General features: G+C 40.8%; 1 protein-coding gene across 1 annotated transcript; it reads right to left on the bottom strand.

The window, feature by feature from the left end:
- Positions 1–15775: 15775 nt before the first annotated feature.
- Positions 15776–16315, bottom strand: LOC145806769 (G-type lectin S-receptor-like serine/threonine-protein kinase RLK1). Its single transcript, XM_082904580.1, has one exon. It carries the CDS (start codon positions 16313–16315, stop codon positions 15776–15778), a length of 540 nt encoding a protein of 179 aa, XP_082760706.1.
- Between the last annotated feature and the right edge of the window lie 3564 nt (positions 16316–19879).

Below are 19879 nucleotides of genomic sequence, written 5' to 3'. Positions count from 1 at the left end.
CCAAGCTTCTTAAAGAAGCTAATAAAAGAAGGGTCAAAGGGGCCAAGCTTCCAAGAGAAGCTAACCCAAAGGTTCAAGCTTCTTGAGGAAGCTAAGACAAAGGGTCAAGCTTCCTTAAGAAGCTTGAGCAAAGGGTGCAATCTTCTGGAGGAAGTTAGGATAAAAAAGGGTGCAAAGAGGCCAAAACAGCCACATACGCGTATAGAGACAGGGTTTGTGCATCCCAGCTGGCACAGCTGGCATGCACCATGCCTGCAAGAGTCAAAAAGGTGGTACCGGCCAGAAAAGGAGGCCATCAGCCAAATAAATGGTCGATCGGCTACTTATTTGGTCGGTCGGCTATTTTGACTGGCCAGTCGACTAAATTGATGGCCGGTAGGTGGATTCTGAGGCCAAAAAGTGACTGGTGGTGTCTAGGTTGAAGCCCCAGACGTTATCTTTCCAATGGTGCAAACCTTGCATTAAAATTCCTCCTGTACAAAAAGTTATGCCCTTTTTGGTGAAGCCGCGCAGATTCGGTCCAACTGGAGTGATGCCCTACTTCAATCAACCATATCTCCCCCACCCGGACTTGGCTTTAGGATATTCTTGTATGAAAAATGAAGCCCCAGAAGTAAGCTTTCCAACAGTGGTGGCCTTATAGCTGAAATCCAAGTATACAAATGAATAAACCCGATTCAGCGAGGGCTGCTCGACTCTCTCCTACCCGGATTCATGCCGAACTTCTCCCAAACTAGTTTTCTCCTCTCCTTTCCTCTTTTCTTCAACTCCATACCCCTAAACAAAGTGTTTTGAAAGATTTTTCAAGGATTTCATCTCTCTTTCATTCATCTCAACTTTCTCCTTGCTCAGTTTACCAAAAAGCGCAACATTTATCGAAATGCGAGCGTCGGAACATCGTAAGAACTTTATTTTCAAAACATTTTGAAAGAGAGGATTTTAAGATATAAAATCTTTTGATCAAGATTGTTTTGGTCTAAAAGGGGTATGAAGTTGGGATTTGACTCTCTCATTACTGAAGAATTTGAACCTTTGCCCTGCACACTTTTTACCACCAAGTAAACCATCAGTAACGCCCAAGTTTTAAGGACGGTAAAAAATGAGATGTCTACAGTTGCCCCTCTTTGGAAAAACTCGGAAGTCAAGAAGTGACGTGAGTGAATGTCAAAGCCCAGAGACGACCCATTTTTGACAAGGCCGAAGACTTGGACAAACAAACAAAATACCGATAAATAAATGGTTTTACCCGCAGGCTGCCTACATATCCCTTTGCAAGGAATCAAACCAGCGTAGTTCAGGGACAGGATGCAAATGATATGCAGGAAGACTTTGATAATTGGACTTATACGCTACGCAAAGCCAGTCTAAAAATTGGACTTATACGCTACGCAAAGTCGGTTCGAAAATTGGACTTATACGCTACGCGAAGCCGGTTTAAAAATTGGACTTATGCGCTACGCGAAACCGGTTTGATAATTAGAGATTTATGCCATGCAATACAATGTAAAAAAAAAAATGCAATGTAATAGCTAGAAAGCGAAGGTACCTTACAGGGGCAATTGGCAATGACCTACCTCATGCTGCTGGGGACCTTCTCCTTCTTCTTGGTTAAACTGCAGGTACTACTTTTCTCCCTGGCTGTGGTTGCAGCTTTCCCTATTCTCTAATAGGGTGACAGACTAGGTTGGATCAGTATCCAGAATTGAGGTGCATACAGATACTATCTCAATCTATGGGGCTGCCATACAGATTTCAAGCCGAGGATACACCCCTGGGTATTTAAACTAAACTTTGGTCTCAGAAATCCCGAACCTTTGCGTTCTAGGCATGAGCCATTCGAACTCTAGTTTCCACCGTCTCAGTTGGTCTCTTAGGAACTCACCGGAAACACAGGCAGGTGGCTATACGAGACCACCGGAAGTCATTCAGGCACGACAAACTCCAAAGGAATTGCACCTTTAGAGGATTTAAGGTCTCCTAGACCGGAGAGTGTACAAGAAAGTGTGAGTGAAGAGTGAATGCACAAAACAGTGCTAAGAAGATGCACGAAACAGTGCGATGCAACGTACTAACAAGTACAGGTTAGGTGCGCAAGAAAGCGTGATAGAATGCATGCAAAATGCAAGTAAGGTGCACAAAACAGTGCGACGCAATGCACTGACAAATGCTACAAGTATTTTCTATACAAGATGAGAGAGAGCATGCAATGAAATGCACAAGATAATGCGATGCGCAAGAGAGCGCGAGTGTAAACTGCACAAAATAGTGCGATGCGCAAGAGAGCGCGAGTGATAAACTGCACAAAATAGTGTGATGCGCAAGGAAGCGCGAGTGGTAAACTGCACAAAATAGTGCGATGCGCAAGGAAGCGCGAGTGATAAACTGCACAAAATAGTGCGATGCGTAAGAAAGCACGAGTGATTTGAAATGCACAAGACAATGCGATACGCTAAACAGCGTGAGTGATTTGAAATGCACAAGAAAGTGCGATACGCTAAACAGCGCGATTGATTTTTAAATGCACAAGACAGTGCGATACGCTAAACAGCGCGAATGATTTGAAACGCACAAGAAAGTGCGATACGCTAAACAGCGCGATTGATTTGAAATGCACTAAATAGTGCGATACGCTAAACAGCGCGATTGATTTGAAATGCACAAGAAAGTGCGATACGCTAAACAGCACGATTGACTTGAAATGCACTAAACAATGCGATACGCTAAACAGCGCGATTGATATGCAATGCACAAAATAATGCGAGTGAGATACAACCACAAGACGCACAAGACAGTGCTAGTGAGATACGAAGTGTAAGTGCACAAGACAGTGCGAGTGAATGCATGTTCTATGTAAATAAGGTGCATTTTCTATGCAAGTATGGAAGAGTGCATTTTCTATGCAAAAGATACGAGCATTTTCTATGCAAGAAACAGGAGCATATTCTATGCAATATTGAAAGCATATTCTATGCAGAATCGAAAGCAAGCATATTCTATGCATGAATCACAACGACGCACGGCACGCATGTAACAGAAGTGTATATGAAAGTGCACATTCTATGCAATGGAAGGGCATCAAACATGTACTCAGGTGCCTCCGATTTACCTTTTGGAGGACTTGGCAATACACTCAGCTCAAAAGGGGACACCCTGTTTATATTGGCGAGAGATAACATCTGCATGTGAAACCCTCGGGTGCTGCTTGGACTGCCATTCTGAATTGAAGCAGGCTTACACTTGGGGTTGAGATACACTCATACTCCAGAGAAATGGCGAGGCTTGAGAAGGTGCACCTGGAGTGCAGTCTCGGAATTTGCCGAAGTTGAAACAGACTAAGATGCTCCAAATTTTCCCTCTTTTCTTTTGCTTTGCAGTCCAGAACCTATATAGCTTCAGATAGGTCCTTGTTCTACTGTTCTGACATGACCTGGGTTGAACCTTGCGGTTTATGAAAGAAAGAATCTTGTTTTGCATAAATGTGCAGAATGTCACAACACTCTGAGCACAAAACGATTTTTTTGAAAATGAGAAAAGGGTTGTCCACCGGGTATTGAGCCTACAACTGAACACAACATACTATGACTCAACAAAAGGTACACGACCTAAACACATCGAGTAACACTCGAAAAAGACTCAAAACAAAAGTTGAGGTAAACAAAACAAAAGACACGACACAGAGATGTGTTACAAAGACAAGAGACCTCTCAGTTCGCGAGGAGCCAGTTTCTCCGGGTAGTGTTTCCCACCCTTTTCTCATTTGTGATTCTCACATCACTCTAGCACTCAATCTCTATTTTTCTGGAAAAAAAAAGCCATTTTCTCACTTTTTCTCTCAGCGCACATCTCTCTGTTCTTCAATCTCTCATTTTTTATCCCTCCCCTAGGTGGTTGGTGGACAAACAGAAAGTTGCGGGGTCTTGCCCCTAGCATTCCGCTAGATTCTTCTTCTTGTTCACAACAGTGAGTTTCTTCCACAGAGAGGCTGCGCTACAATTGGGTGTATAGCAAATCTGCAGCTGACATCGGTTGACGATGCTTTGCTAGGGAATTTGGACGTGATCAGATCTGCCCAGATGAGGGAATGGGATATCTTGTCCCATTCCGGTTCGTGCTTCGCACTTGGCTTGATACCTCGTTGCTTGGAGGATGTGAGAGCTTTCTGCCCTTTTACGGTTATCTTCAGTGGTGCCTTTTCCAGCAGGTATGGTGCCTTTCTTGGCAAGCATGTTAACAATGGGAAAAAGACAGAACACCTGACTCAACTGTGCCCCTAGTTCATCATTTTGACCATTTTTTGTTTTGGCTTTCTACTAAAACAATTTTGACCAATATGAGAGTTAGATTAACATGCTTGTTCAATTTTTTGATTTAAAATCATACAAGTCCGGCTATGAGCACTGAAAATTTTCCTTTTTTGGATCCAAGAAATGGTCCAGTTTTGAAAAATGGAATACTTTTTGAGAAAATCAGTCAGCCTCTGTAAAAATTTTCAAAAACCATTTTTGCAAACGGCCAATGCTCAACAAGCACGGAACCTACTCTTGAGATGCACAACCTCAGATCCGAAGGAAAATTGCCCCTTGCTTGAAGAGAGCTGCACGGCAATGGAAAGTTGCCCCTTGTTTGAATGGCACCACGGCACACTGTATGGAAACGGAAAGTTACCCCTTGTTTGGATAGCATCGCAGCGCATTGTAATCAGTCCTCAGAGTGACGATGACAACTGAACTCTCGGATACAGAGAAGGCAAAGATGATCAGAACCATTACATGGACACAGTTGATTTTGAAGTGTTTTACGGCTGGAATTCAGAATGAAGTTGCCTACGTATCCCAAAGATGGGAATCAAGCCTTACGTAGTTCGGGGTTAAGGTACACTCGGGTATTAACCTCTCCTTTTACACTCTAACTTTTGCCAAGGCCGCTCTTTCTGGGTTTTCAACCTTGCGAGCTTTGTTCTTCTTTTCTTTTCAATTCTTTTCATTTCTTTTCTTTTTTTTTTCTTTTTCATCTTTTCTTTTCATTTTTTCTTTTTTTTTTTTCATTTTCTTTATTTTCATTTTTTGTATTTTTCTTTTTTTTTTTCTTCTTCTTTTTCTTGCTCTAACTTTTGCCTAGGTCGCCCTTCTGGGTTTTTGGCCCAGCGAGCCTCTCAAGGGTAAAAGTGTAGCTTTGTCCATGTTGAATGGTTTGAGATCCTGAAGTGAACTGAATCCAGGAGAACGGCTGTTGTTCCCTAACGATGCAGGAGTCCATCCAATGGGGGCTGAAGTTGCCCCTAGTGTTGTGGATCGGAACTCAGTTTTTCTTCAGCAATACTTTCTTCTTTTCTCCCTCTGGGATTTGGCATTCTTGCCGATCCTCATTGATTTGTGAAATGATCCACCTTCAGCTCTTCGAGCACAATCTGGCATCTTTTGCCCCTGGTTTGAGGGGTGCTTCTGATCTAACTTTGCAAGTTTCTTTTGATGACATCTGATCTTCTTGATCTGACTTCCCTGCCCCTAATTCATAGGCTGTTTCAAATCAGGCCACACAAGCCTCACATTGTGGTTGATCGTTGAACCTTCTGAATCCATGTTCAAGGTTTGAAAGTGATAGGGGTCGAGTCTCGAGGTTGTGAACAATCCTAGGCTGCACAACCTCAAGAGCGATTCCACATAGGTCTTTGCAGGACTACGCAAAATATTTTTTGAAATCTTTTAGGAAAGCGACTAATCGCTCATGCTGAAGACAGTGCAGAACCAATCTGGATCGAGCGAGGATCTTTCCCAATACTCACATTAACAAACATGATTTCATTCATTAAGGGCTTAGCATGCCTCTCTTTCTCTTAATTGATCAAATTTTCACAAATCCCAAGGAATTCCTTCCTCTTCGTTTTTACCACGATGTTCAAAAAGTTTTGAAAAACTTAGGTCAATGCAATGACTTCAAGGCACAGAAAAGACAGAGTTCTTAGTCAAATAATGCCATCTCATTCAGAACTTCTGGCATAACTTAGCACAAGGCAGAAGCAAACACAAGAGTGTGAAAATCACGGCTGTTCATTCAAATCTACTAGCATAACTGGCTCCACGGCAGAAACAGACTCAAAAGAAAGCAAAAAGACAAACACAAAACAAGGAAGTGATGTCCGAGGTAACACCCCCGGAATCACCCAACTCCAACACGACGGGACTGACTTGATACAACAAGACAGGCCTGACCGACTCAGTACAAAAAGACTGACCATATACAAAACAACAAAACTAACCCAATACCCAAGTCAGAAAGTACAAAAACTAGTGTTCGCACATTGCTCAAAACTGTGCGTGCCATACACCACATCTGAAGTAAACTGAGCGCCGCCCGCAGGTGGTTCATCCCCCGATGGCATCACATTATCCCCCAGGTTCACTAATCCAATGACAATAGACTTTGCTGAGTTGGTGCGATGATGACCTTATTGTCAATCAGATCTTGTATTTCGTGGCGAAGATGGAAACAACTATCATTGACATGGCCGACTTGCTGATGAAAGGCACAGTACTTGGCCGGATCATAGGAGGGAGGAAGTTTATCTGGCAGTGGTCGCGGCTCCAGGGGTTTCAGATCCCCCTCTCTAATTAGGACCCTCAAGGCCGCTGATAGAGACATGTACAGTGGTGCAAACACCCTTTGGTCTCGAGGTGGGTGTCTTGAGGTTTGTGGAGTTTTGCTGGATGTACCAGCAAAGGGATTGGTAGGCGCTGACTGGGTTTGCTGATCTCTTCCAAGCATGGGATTAAAGCTGAAAGGGACATTCCTGGTGCAACGACCCTTCTCCCGACTTGCCCCTTGATTTGAACTGCTCTCATTCTGAGTGGCGAAAGTGTCATCCACAGTTTTTGCAACAACTGCGAGTACTTGCTATTTGTTCAACCTTTCGGCTTTCAAAGCCTCAATATCCCACTGAAGGTGTTCATAGGGACCAATGCCTGTCCCTACCTTGTTCTTACCACTTGCCTCCACTTTGCTAAGAGATTGGCCTTCTCCCAATGCAGCCCGTCCCAAGGTTAGGGAGCCATTTGATATGAACTCCCTGGTATGTGATGCGGTTGACGACAGAGCCAAAACTCCAAAGGCCAGATCCGTCACAGTTTTCTGAAGATCTTCGATCATCCTGATCAGCTCAGAAGTAGTGGGTCCATGGGTTTGGGATGATTGGGGTTCAAATGCACCCATCATGCATAAGTCCATGCTTTCCGGGATAAACACCTCAGGCTTAGGTAGATGGACTGGGGTGATGTATGCGCTGGGGTCGTAAGGGGCAGCCAGTGTGTGGATTAGGTTGAGATGTGGATGAGGTACTTGGTCATTGGGGGCTGAAGGTGGAGCTATCGTCCGGTTGTCAATGAGATTTTGGACCTCATGACGAAGGCGGTAGCAACGGTCGGTGCCATGACCGCGCTGCTGATGGTACACACAGTACTTGGAGGGGTTATGTCTGGCTGGGAATGGGTCAGGAAGAGGTTGAGGATCGAGGGGTTTGAGATGCCCTTTTTCCATCAAGACTTTTAGTGCGCTAGTCAGGCTCATATAGAGGGGGGTGAAAGTTTTGCCCTGAGCTCGGGCTGGGCCGACGGTTTGTAGGCTTGGATTGGCAAAAGGGTCGGCTGTAGCGACTGTATTGATTTCGGTGGGTTTGGAAATAGCGCTACTACCAGCGTTGGTACTCCCTGAAATCACCCTCCTTGTCGGTTCACTTGTTCTGGGAATGATCCCACTGTTGAACGCATTCTCGATCTGAACCCCCAGTTGATGCAAACTTTTGAAAATGAATAGCGAAGCGACTATCAACTTTTGCAACATATCAGGGTCGAGGTTTCGCACCATCATTTGCACTTGATCCCTCTCGGAAGGCTGATCTGTCATCTGTGCTGCCTTTGCTCTCCATCTTGCAACAAATTCCACAAAAGGCTCTGTTGGGTTTTGGCGGGTTGTTTCAATCTCTTGCATGGTCATTTCAACTTGGGTATTGTATGAATACTGATCGACAAAGGCCTCAGCCAGTTCTTTCCAGTTTTACTTCACTTCATCTTCCAACTTAGCGTACCAAGTGGCTGCTACACCCGACAGGGTTCTTCCATACAGAGAGAGTTTTTGTGGCTTAGTCAGACCCATCGGCTTCAGGACATCCAAGAAAAGTCAGATATGTACCATTGGATCTCCAGACCCGTCGAAACGGTCAATATATGGCATTTTGAATCTGTCTAGAAGCTGTACGGCAGCCTCGGTGTGCCCATCCTCAATGTCTGGAATGGAGTTAAGGCCCTGTGCCTTTTTGAATTACTTCTCAAGGTTTGTAATCTTCACTGCAGTCGGATTGAGCTCATTAACATCAAGGGAATAAAGCCTCTCATTAGGCTTCACCAGGGGTCTGAGCACCTGAGCTTGAGTCAACCTTTCTCGAGGATTTGGACACTGTAAATCTTCAACTGGCGGAAGTGGGTCAAAGTTCGGCTGGGTTCCAAAGCTGGATGTGAAGCAGATGCCCCAGATAGACGCTGAGTTTCAATACTGGTCTCAGCCTACATGGCAGTTCCCTGATTTAACGCTACTATCACGGCCACAAATTCTTCCGAACCCTGTGCCATCACGGTCTGTTGAGTTTGAACAAAGGTGACGTGATTGGCAACTGATGGATCAGATGGACCGGTGAGCCTTGACTGGTCTTTCTTTGCCTTGCCTCAGCGAAAGAACACTGGTTGCCCTTGAATTGAATTTTTGACCTAACAAAGTCTATCAGCACTAGTCCAATGTACCCGGGGGATATCGGAGCCTTCTGAAGCTATGGTTCCCAGACTACCTAGCAAAAGAGAAAACAAACAGCATCTCAGCCTGATTTCGCCAAAACAGATTTGACTCTTTACTGAATTCTGCCCCAAATTCTGCTTGTAAACCGATACCCTCAGGTAAAATTGATTGCCCCAAAATACTGATGTCCGCAGGCCTAATACTCAGACTTGCAAACTGATACACACAACCTGTAGAGACACACTCTGACAGCACATAGCAAGCAAGTAATAGCCAAAACACCCCTATGTTGGGGTAGGGTTTCCCTGTCCTATTTTGTCAGGAGCTAGGGTTTCACTACGCACGCAGCGGTTTCAAACAAACTACATTCGGGTGAGCAACCTGTCCTAGCTTGGAATGGTCACTATGGTTTCCGAATATGCACTAGGCCGAATGGTCAAAAAGGGTGCCCCGGTAAAAATCAGGGTTTGTGTTTCCATACTGGCAGAGCCCACAACTGGTCAGCCTTATGGTCATGCCTTGACAAGCCAAGCCTCTGGCAAACCGTTCAGAAATAGCAGATGGCAAACACGGTGTCCTAGGCGCACCAATGCACATGCAAGCAAAGAAACACATAAGTGTAGTCAAAACAAGATATCATGAGTTCGAGTCAAGTTCTCTAACTCCCCAGTAGAGTCACCAGAAACTGTAGACGTCCCCGAACGCCCCGGGAGAATGAGTCCCGTTCTGTTCATTTGGGTTCACTACAGTTCGGACTCTCAAATTGTCACCATTCTTAATCTGAACCAAAGAGTCCAAATTCGGCAAATCGTTTTGGAAAATAGATTTTTAGAAAAGAAGTGCCAAACATGGACTGCTTTGCCAGATACAGAGTCGCCACCTAAATATTTTATTTTGAGGGAATTTAGGAAACCCTGACTTGGTGCCAAAGGCCACGTGTCCGTCATCACCAAAGTTGCCTCGGCTCAGGAACTTGGGTACGATTGGAGAAGGTCAGCTATGAGCACCCCCGCTCGCCCGATCAAAGATCGGCCTCTACTAACCATGATATCTTGCTTTGAAAACATTATATGCTCTTATTCCGGTTATTAGCCTAGAATTACTATGTTATGCGCACAATAAACAAGTATAGACCGAATCGCCTAAATTGGAACAAAACATTTTATGTTTGTTTTGAAAATGGTTTGCTACTCGCAAGTAGGCTAAAATGCAAATTTTGCCACCCTCAAGTGGGCTTTAGAAAAGATGGTTTTGCCACTATCTAGCGGGCTTAAAACTCACAGTTTTAGTGCATCATTCCAATTTAGGTAATTCAACCTCCATCCACAAGCACTCAAGCAGTTATATCACATAAGCAGCTAGCCTCATGGTAAGTATGCTGTCATGGCAACACTCACACACATGCAAGGATGCTAAAGCATGAGAACTTACCAAGTACTCCGAGCCAAAACAGAAACTAGTTAGTAATCATATGTATGATCCTAGTTCATGTGAAGATGGCTAATGCAACACATGCAAAATGTAGCTAAGATGGGCTCGACTAATCTACAATGACATGTGAAATGCTACAACTAACACATATTCAATTTGGAGTTGGAATACAAATGCAGTTAGAATGATGCGCCGAGCCCGGTGCATGCAAGACGAATGAATGGATACAAACGTGCTATCATACTGTATGTTAATTGAAAGATGCCCTAGACTAACCATCGAAAGCTAGTAAATAAAAGGGAAGAAAGACGTGGGATTGGGAGACATACACACACTCACGCACACTTATTACACAATTGCCATTACTCGGAGGGTCCGAATAAATATTACAGTCCGAATAAATAATACTAATTTAATTATTACAGAATTTCTAATTAATTAGCAAATTAAATGCAGAAAGAAGGTGGCCATAATCCTATCTCGGGGTGCGTGAATGATGCATGCTTAACTCGTCTCGCCCGAAAACTCGCTGCGATAGCATTGTTGCCTCTGTTAACACTGCCCTGCTCCTCAAAGGACTGTGAAATTTCTTGGGGCACCTCTGAACTGATTCCTGATCACTCCAGAATATCACCGGCCAATTCAAAGCACCACCGGCCATGGGGATGGGCTTATCGGCTAACTGTTGTACCACCGGCCAGCCACCGATGGTCGGTCGGCACTGTAGGTGGCCGGCCGGCCATTTCTTCCTGTAGAATCCTGCAGTTGATAGTAGCAGAGGGCAAGCAGTGTATGGCATGAAATTTTCAAGCAAATGTGAGCATGGCCACACTCCCTATCATGCAATGGACTTAAGGGAGCATGGCCCTCGACCCTTGGGCCATCAATCACGCATTTCAATGCATGATGGCCTAAAAGCCAAGTGTGCACTTCGATATCAAATGAAATGCAAGCACAAAACACATCAAAGGACCCCAACCCCTATCATGATTGATCAAGAGGCAAGGGATGCATGCTCAATAAAATGCAACCTAGGCATGGAGGCTAAGTATGCAACATGAACATGCAAATGAGCAATGTATGCTAGGCACGCAACCTAAACATGTAAGCAAACATGGCATGCAACAACATGCAATGATGGATAGCTCGCAAGAATGCCAAAATTCGTGGCCATGTGATGAAAATGAGGCAACCAAGATGCATGCAAACATGCACAATGCAATGGCCGCGAGTCTAAGGCACAAAACATAAGTCCACAAAGGCATTGAAAGGATGAATTATGAAATACAATGGCATATGTTCCAGCACTGAAGTATGATGCTCAGTGGTCCCGAAACATGCAAATATGCCACCCAATGCATGAAATAGCCCCCGAAACTCAAAACTAGGCACATGTATTGAACTATAACTATGCAAAGCAAGCATTATTTGACCATGAAGCACAAAGACAGAGCCAAGGCAGTCCCAAAATATGCACAATACTAGTTTAAAGCATGGCCAAAAGGTGCTAACATGTAGGGCTAAAACAATATGCAAGATTGGCTAGTACGCATGGTTTATACCACACCTATATGAAGCATATGAAATCTCACCAAACCAGCCAAAAACTGTGAACAAAACATATCAAAATATGCCCAGATACCCACTGAAATGAGGTCTACACATGCAAGAACGATGAGCTCCTTTGATAAGCTACAAGAGGGGTTACTCTACACATACATGGTAGACAAACAAAAGGGAAAAACCATCTCTGGAAACAAGTTATGACAGCCCTAAAACCCCCCAAATAGGCCCTGAAATTGGTGTAGGAAGCATGCAATGAAATGTCCCTTAGAAAGGCCTTGAATAGGATTGTTCTACACATGCATCATAGACAAAAAATATGGCCAAAAGGGGTCCGGATAGAGTCAAGGCAGACCTTGAAACTCACAAAATAGGGCCTCAAATGTGACTTCACAACATGGAAAATGGAGCTCCTTTGGAAGGCCAACAATGCTAGTAAAGAGAACAAGGGGTGAGAGGGTCACCCCTCTCTGATTTTGAGTGGCTAGAGTCCAAACTAAGACCATCACCAATGCTCTAATGCGTAGCCCTAAACATGAAGGAATGAAGCGTGGAAGGGAGAAGATGAACCCAAACAGAAAAGAGTCCTTAAACAAATATGTTTAGAAGATCAAAATAAGACTTTTTCTAGTTTATGTCGAAGTCCAAAAATGCTTGCGAATAGGGCTGAGCAATGGAGCTAAATAATGCAAAAATGAGGAAAATAGAGGCTTACCCTTGTAGCACAGCAATGCAGCCAACTCTGGACCAAGAAAGTGAGTTCCCAACCTCTAAAAATCAGCTTCAAGACACTTGAATGGATGGTGGAGGTGGTAGGCTATGAGGTGTAGTGCAATGGGCCAAGAACAAGACCCTTTTGAACCCTCTAACACACCCAAATGTAGAGAGAGAGAGATATAGAAAGAGAGGGTGATATATATCATATATCATATGTAAGGTATGGTTTTTTGCTGAACCAAAACAAAGGAGGAGGAGGGTCTCCTTATACAGACAAGGGAATGGCTCCAAGCTTCTTAAAGAAGCTAATAAAAGAAGGGTCAAAGGGGCCAAGCATCCAAGAGAAGCTAACCCAAAGGTTCAAGCTTCTTGAGGAAGCTAAGCCAAAGGGTCAAGCTTCCTCAAGAAGCTTGAGCAAAGGGTGCAATCTTCTAGAGGAAGTTTGGATCGAAAAGGGCGCAAAGGGGCCAAAACAGCCCATACGCATATGGGGGGCAGGGTTTGTGCATCCCAGCTGGCACAGCTGGCATGCACCATGCCTGCAAGAGTCAAAAAGGTGGTACCGGCTAGAAAAGGAGGCCATCAGCCAAATAAATGGTCGATCGACTATTTTGACTGACCAGTCGACTAAATTGATGGCCGGTAGGTGAATTCTGAGGCCAAAAAGTGGCTGGTGGTGTCTAGGTTGAAGCCCCAGACGTTATCTTTCCAATGGTGCAAACCTTGCATTAAAATTCCTCCTGTACAAAAAGTTATGCCCTTTTTGGTGAAGCCGCGTAGATTCGGTCCAACTGGAGTGATGCCCTACTTCAATCAACCATATCTCCCCCACCCGGACTTGGCTTTAGGATATTCTTGTATGAAAAATGAAGCCCCAGAAGTAATCTTTCCAACGGTGGTGGCCTTATAGCTAAAATCCAAGTATACAATGAATAAGCCCGATTCAGCGAGGGCTGCTCGACTCTCTCCTACCCGGATTCATGCCGAACTTCTCCCAAACTAGTTTTCTCCTCTCCTTTCCTCTTTTCTTCAACTCCAAACCCGTAAACAAAGTGTTTTGAAAGATTTTTTAAAGATTTCATCTCTCTTTCATTCATCTCCACTTTGTCCTTGCTATGTTTACCGAAAACGCAACATTTACCGAAATGCGAGTGTCGGAACATCGTAGGAACTTTATTTTCAAAACATTTTGAAAGAGAGGATTTTAAGATCTAAAATCTTTTGATCAAGATTTTTTTGGTCCAAAAGGGGTATGAAGTTGGGATTTGACTCTCTCATTGTTGAAGAATTTGAACCTTTGCCCTGCACATCTTTTACCACCAAGTAAACCATCAGTAACGCCTAAGTCTTAAGGGCGGTAAAAAATGGGGTGTCTACTGTCATTTAATTGGATCCGATTTTTGTTAATAATTATCAAAACAGGACCCATGATGGGCCCCCATGGGCCCAACAGTACGCTCCAGTCCAATCTCAGACTGGAGAGAAGCCTGGCCCGTATTGGAAATGGCTGTTACACCAAATATATTGTTTGTTTATTCATCATCAATTTGTCTAATGGTTACAATTTTCTTTTGGTTGCATTATCTTCAATTTAGAGATTTGCAAATTTGAGATGTGTGCAACCTTTGATGTTTCTGCTGTTGATTCTTTCAAATCTGCATTTTTTTTTCTGCTGTCGATTTCCAAATCTGAATATATGTGTGTGTGTATTTGAAAGTGTTTTTTTCTATTTTTGTCCAACATTTGCTGTTTCCTGACTTGCTTTGGGTCTTTGTTTATTTCATTGTTTGATCATTGATCTCTATATATTTGGTGTAAACTGTAAATGTACCTTTTTATGGAATCCTTGTATACTATTGATTAGTCTTGTGGTGATATATGCAACTTGGGTTTGGAGACAGTTTGACAGCTTCATTTGATAACCTATTAGGGGTATGCTTCCATATATATGCTCATGTATTCGAGGTTTGCTTCCATATTTTTCACTTCCATATTTATGCAGTTAGTTGTTTAAATAGTGGCAACTAATAATGTTGGAATGGTAAGAATTGTCTCAATGGCATTGAATTTTTGTTATCTTTTGCCCCCTCGGTGCATTATGGGGTTTGAAGTAATATGTTTGTTTGACTTTTGGACAAAATTTAAAGGTAATTATTTAATTTTTCAGTTTTCTAACCTATTGCTAGATATTGACCTGCCCCAACTTTTCTAAAGTACCGTATTACTTGTTCTAAGGTATTCCGAGATTGTTTTGACTATAATAAATTATACACTCTACCTCAAAACAAATACAACAAAAACCAACCCCTTTTCTCTCTCTAATTGATATTTTGGATTGTGGCATTTGCTCTTTTGTTTACATGACCACTTGAAAGCATTTGAATTGATCTTGGTTTCAGTCGGAATACCCTAGCATAGCATAATGCACAAACTGGATGTTTCATTTTGTTTCCTTTTTGTTTCTTCCGCTTGATCTAATTTCTTTTATTGTTGCATATAAAAATACAAGAAACTAATTGATTTTCTATGGCTGAGGAAAAAGAAAGGCATTCATATTTATAAACTCTAGCTAATTGTTTTTATTGGATAATGTACTTGTGTTTATTCAATTTCATTGCCATAGTTGGTGGGACTTATTTGTGAACTAAAAGCTTTTCAATGGAACTATGCTTATGAGTAGTATTTGTGTTCTTTGTGATTGCAAGCACGGTTAGTTTAGAGGGTTCTCAATTTGATGCTTGTCAATATGTTATGCTGAAATGAATGTGATGCAGAATATAAGAAGTTCGAGGAAGAGTAAATTAAACAAAAACGGCGACATTTGGAAATTGCAATGGTTTCAAAGAGAAATCGATAGGAACCATACATAATCATGTTTCTAATATGATTATAGTTCTATTTCATGATTATTTTTATGTTTTCTAGGATTTTTTTGTGAGAGGTATTTTGGTAATTTTATATTTACTGACATGGGTTGTATGGGTTGCCCATGGGTCACCTTGTGGGTCAAATTATTTAATTAGTCTTTGTTTTTTTTTTCTTATTTAGTCTTAAATTAGTTTTAGAAATTAAAAATATTTTAGTAGTTTCCCTTTTTTTGTTATAGTTAGTTTAGGAAGTCTCATAATTCTATATAAATCCATGTAATGCCTATGAAAACTCCATCAAAATTCAAAGTTGCTCTGTGAAAATATTCAGTAGCTGGGAACAACATACTTTGTGGTGTGAATCCTATTTGGTTATTTCTTCTCAATATGTACATGAATCCTGTGTTGTCAAAGATCACTCAGTAACCAGAATTGGACGAATTAGAGGGATCATACGCGCGGCTGATATAGTAAGCATCATAAGCAAAATTGGTAGTGATGTCTCTGGTATTAAGGACATGATTCCCATCCGGGAGCAAACGGAGTTGAAACCTTCTGTGCGAGAAATTGGTCTCCGAAAGGCGAGAAAATATTACTCCACTGGACTCCATAATCTGTGTAGGCAACATGGTATCAGTTGGATTTTTGAAACTCTCCCATAGATAGAAAGAATCGCTGCGCACAAGTACAAAGTTGCTAGTATCATTCATAAAACCATAAGCAACATTGTTAAGAATAGGCTGAGAGTTCCACAATTCTTTGCCTTGAGGGTCACTGAGCACTAGCCCTCTGTCAATAGTTAGGCCTAGTTTGGAACCAATTGAGATAGGGACACCATCATACCCATACCAGACAATGGTTTGGTCTGGTATTTGGTGATACGATATGCAAAGCAAGAAGTGATTCTTTTCCTCTAGTGGTTTAAGCCCAAATGCAAAAACACAGAGGGTGAAGGCCATGGGGTGTCCTTGTTATTTGCAATGATATATGTACGCACATCCACGGTACCATTAGTTCGAGCAACAATAGAAAATGGCAGGAGGAAGAGTAACAAGAAGAAGAAGAAGAGTAGATGATGAGGTAGAGCACAAGCCATTGATAGATAGATCAAGCTCGATTTGGGTAGATGGAAATGAATGATTAAAAAAACAAAGACGAAGTGTTTTTTAGGCAAAGGAAATGACTTCAAAGCAACCTGTACCTTTCAGCAAAGACTTCTATATCCCTAGCATAATTTCAAATGTATCCCTTCTTTCTTGTTGGTCTTTGGTCACCATTATTCAGCATTATTGCCCCTCAGAAAGGGCAACATTGTGGATCACTAGTATGGTTTCAATGACACTATCAGAGCCACAAATATAGCTATCTGGACCATTAAAAGTGCATAAAATAAAATATCGATAATTGTCATAATGTTAGACTTATTTTCACCTCACATGATACTCGCAATACAAAAAGGACGAGTTTTAATGGAATGACAATTAATAAAAATGAAAATGGGTTAGCTTGTAATTTCAAAGAATTAAAGAGAAAAATGCTTTTATAATAATCATATTAATTGTGAATTTATTATATCTATCATGAATTGGGTACTAACTCGACTATGAATCAAATTAGTATAGTGAACAGATCAATATATGTGTACAAATGGGGAGGATTAACTTTTTAGACATGAAAAAAAATTGAAAATAAGATGCAAGCCTATATTTTCTTGAATCACTAAATATCATGCAAAATAAATAAATAAATATTTTCCATGCTTTCATATGTATCCAGTTAGTCACACATCCTCAAGGGCGCTAATCAAGTATTAAAATTGTATTACTTTATATTTATATCATATATTAGTTAAATCTTCAAGTTGATAAGTATTAAAAAAAACATTTTCTTAGTGAATTCTCAACATTTGATTATTTCTAGAATTCTCAACATTTGATGGGTACATATGCAACGTTTTTGATCATTTGATTTTGACACCTTTACCAACAAAACCTTGTGTTCGTTGAATAGTCCACATGATTTCGTAAGTTCAAAATTGAAATAGCCCACACAGTTTCTAGCCTTTTTATTTTCTCCCATAAATAAAAATAAAAAATCCAAACATATCATTAAAGTATCACGACACATATAAAAATTCATTAAGATTGATGCAAGAAAATAAGGAAAATTCTACTTATATCACCAATTTAACTCCTTACACCTTTAAAATTCAATTTTTTTTAGAGTATTAACGCATGCTTAAATTTTTTGGACACCCCAATTTCTAATTTTTCTTGGGAAATTTGGCCATAAACTCCTCTTATCTTCCTTTTCTTGTTAAAAGGACCAAAAAAAATTATACTTTCAAAACCCCCCTATAATTATAAAGTCTTGTATAAAGGACAAAAATTTTCCAATTTATATTTTTTGTGACAAATTTACCCCTTCACACACACTCTCTTTATCTTTCTCCTCTTTCTCTCCATCAGTTTGTCATCTCTCTCTCAGCTCTTTCTTTCTCTATGCGTTTCTAAGATCTCTCTCTACCACGACCACCGTCTACACCACCACCACCAGCACTATCTCTACTACCATGACTACCATCGTTTCCACCACCTCTGTCGTCTCCACCAACATCGTCTCAACCATCGATGTTGTTCGTCATCACCATTGCTACCACTGTTTCACCACTAATATCTCAACCACCAGCGTCATTTGATGCCATCATCGTCATCCTTGGCGTCCAAGACTTCAGATCTGAGATTGATGACCTCAGATTTGTATTTTCTCCCTCTTTTTCTCCTTGGCTCCTCATTATGCTTTGTTTTTCAGACAGTAAAATTTTACTCTGGTTTAAGGCCGCATTTTCATGCATGTGCCCATACAATGGTGAGGTGGCCGTAGAACATATGTAGTGCAACTGTAAACCTGTTTTACAGCCCTTAGTGGGATATGCGGGTGGACCAAAGATATACAAAGGCTTAAAAAACATACGTACCTACTGGACGTGTGGGTCCACGCTTCAACTCTTGGACTATCTAGTTGCACAAGAAAGCCCAATAAAACTCCAATTGATATCATGAAAATAGTTTTTTATTTGTAAAATCTGTCAACTTGAATTTAATTGGGCCTCATTCCTTCTCTTTTTGAAAGATATTGAAATGGCAGGTTTTGATGGAACAAAAAGATGTTCAACGAGCCCAACAGTGGCCCAAACACAATCTTTCGTCAAACTACATTATTTTTATCATCGGGAAGCATCCAAACATCTAAGTGTTATGGTTAGCCAAAATGAGGTGTTTACACCGACAATTCACCCCCAGTCTTGTTCATAATGTACAATGTGAAACGAGTGAGGGTCTAGATCTGGTAAATTCGTAGAAAACTTACTAAGCTATTGAAATGCCAAATAAAGACCGTATCACTAGACCTGGAGTCGCCACCTAATCTTTTTGGGGAAACTAGAAAATCCTGACTCCTACCAATATAGGCCATCGATACGCCGTGACCAAAGAACTCGGTCCGGGAGTTTAAGTATGAATGTGATGAAATGATGAGAATTTGAATAATTTATTTAGATGAATAATGATTTGAAATTGCTCCACTTTATACCTTGTTGAACTTGTTGAGAGTATCATTATATATTGTTGTCAGTTATCCTCTAATGTTGCCTATTTAGAATATTTTGATAGAGATAACTATTGTTAATAGTCGGTGGAAGATTGCATTGTTGCAGAAATATCTCAACAACTGAAACCCATTTTGTTAATTATGTGGTTTAATTTTGATGATGTCTCAAATATTATTTGATAATTTGTGATTTTTTTTAAATATAAATATGTTATAATAATTTGACACAAAATATAAAAATATATTATATCTTTTTGATACATGTTGCACCGAATTAGAATTTGTTTTGCAGTTTTTAATAGTTTAATTGTATGTAAGACACACCCACATGATGAGTATATCATGAGCCATTATTTTGCATCATTTAAATATGTTATATATATTTATATATAATATAATTTAAAAAGATTAAAAAAAAAAAACATACTCAAGTGGTGTCTCAGAGCGAATCTTTTATTTGATTATGTTTAATATATATGATGTTACATGTATTTATATTGTTTATTGCAAAAATATATTCGTGAATATTATTTATATTATAATTACATTATATATATATATATATATATAAATAATATACTATTCAAAGGTATTGATTGCAGGAGAATGATTGAGTTTTATATTATATTTATATAATCAAATCAATCCCTTGGTGAAGTGTTTGAATTTGCCAGCTGCAAAGCTAGAAATTTAGAAAAAAATTAAAGTTAGCTGCATGCTATCTATTCAAGCGCTGTGCATGTAACACCCTCAAAAAAATACATAAAACCCACATTGTTGACATGAATAGACATAAGAGAATAACGCATATTTCTATTTATCAGAGTATTCATTACAGAAGTGTTACATGCTAACAACAAAAGTAAATGCCCTATGGGCTTACAACTTTCCAAGCCAACACTTGGTTACAAAAG

Source organism: Camellia sinensis, chromosome 14 (genome assembly GCF_055761805.1).
Source record: "Camellia sinensis isolate YWXY chromosome 14, ASM5576180v1, whole genome shotgun sequence".
Classification (NCBI taxonomy): domain Eukaryota; kingdom Viridiplantae; phylum Streptophyta; class Magnoliopsida; order Ericales; family Theaceae; genus Camellia; species Camellia sinensis.
This window is presented reverse-complemented; position numbering and strand designations above follow the sequence as displayed.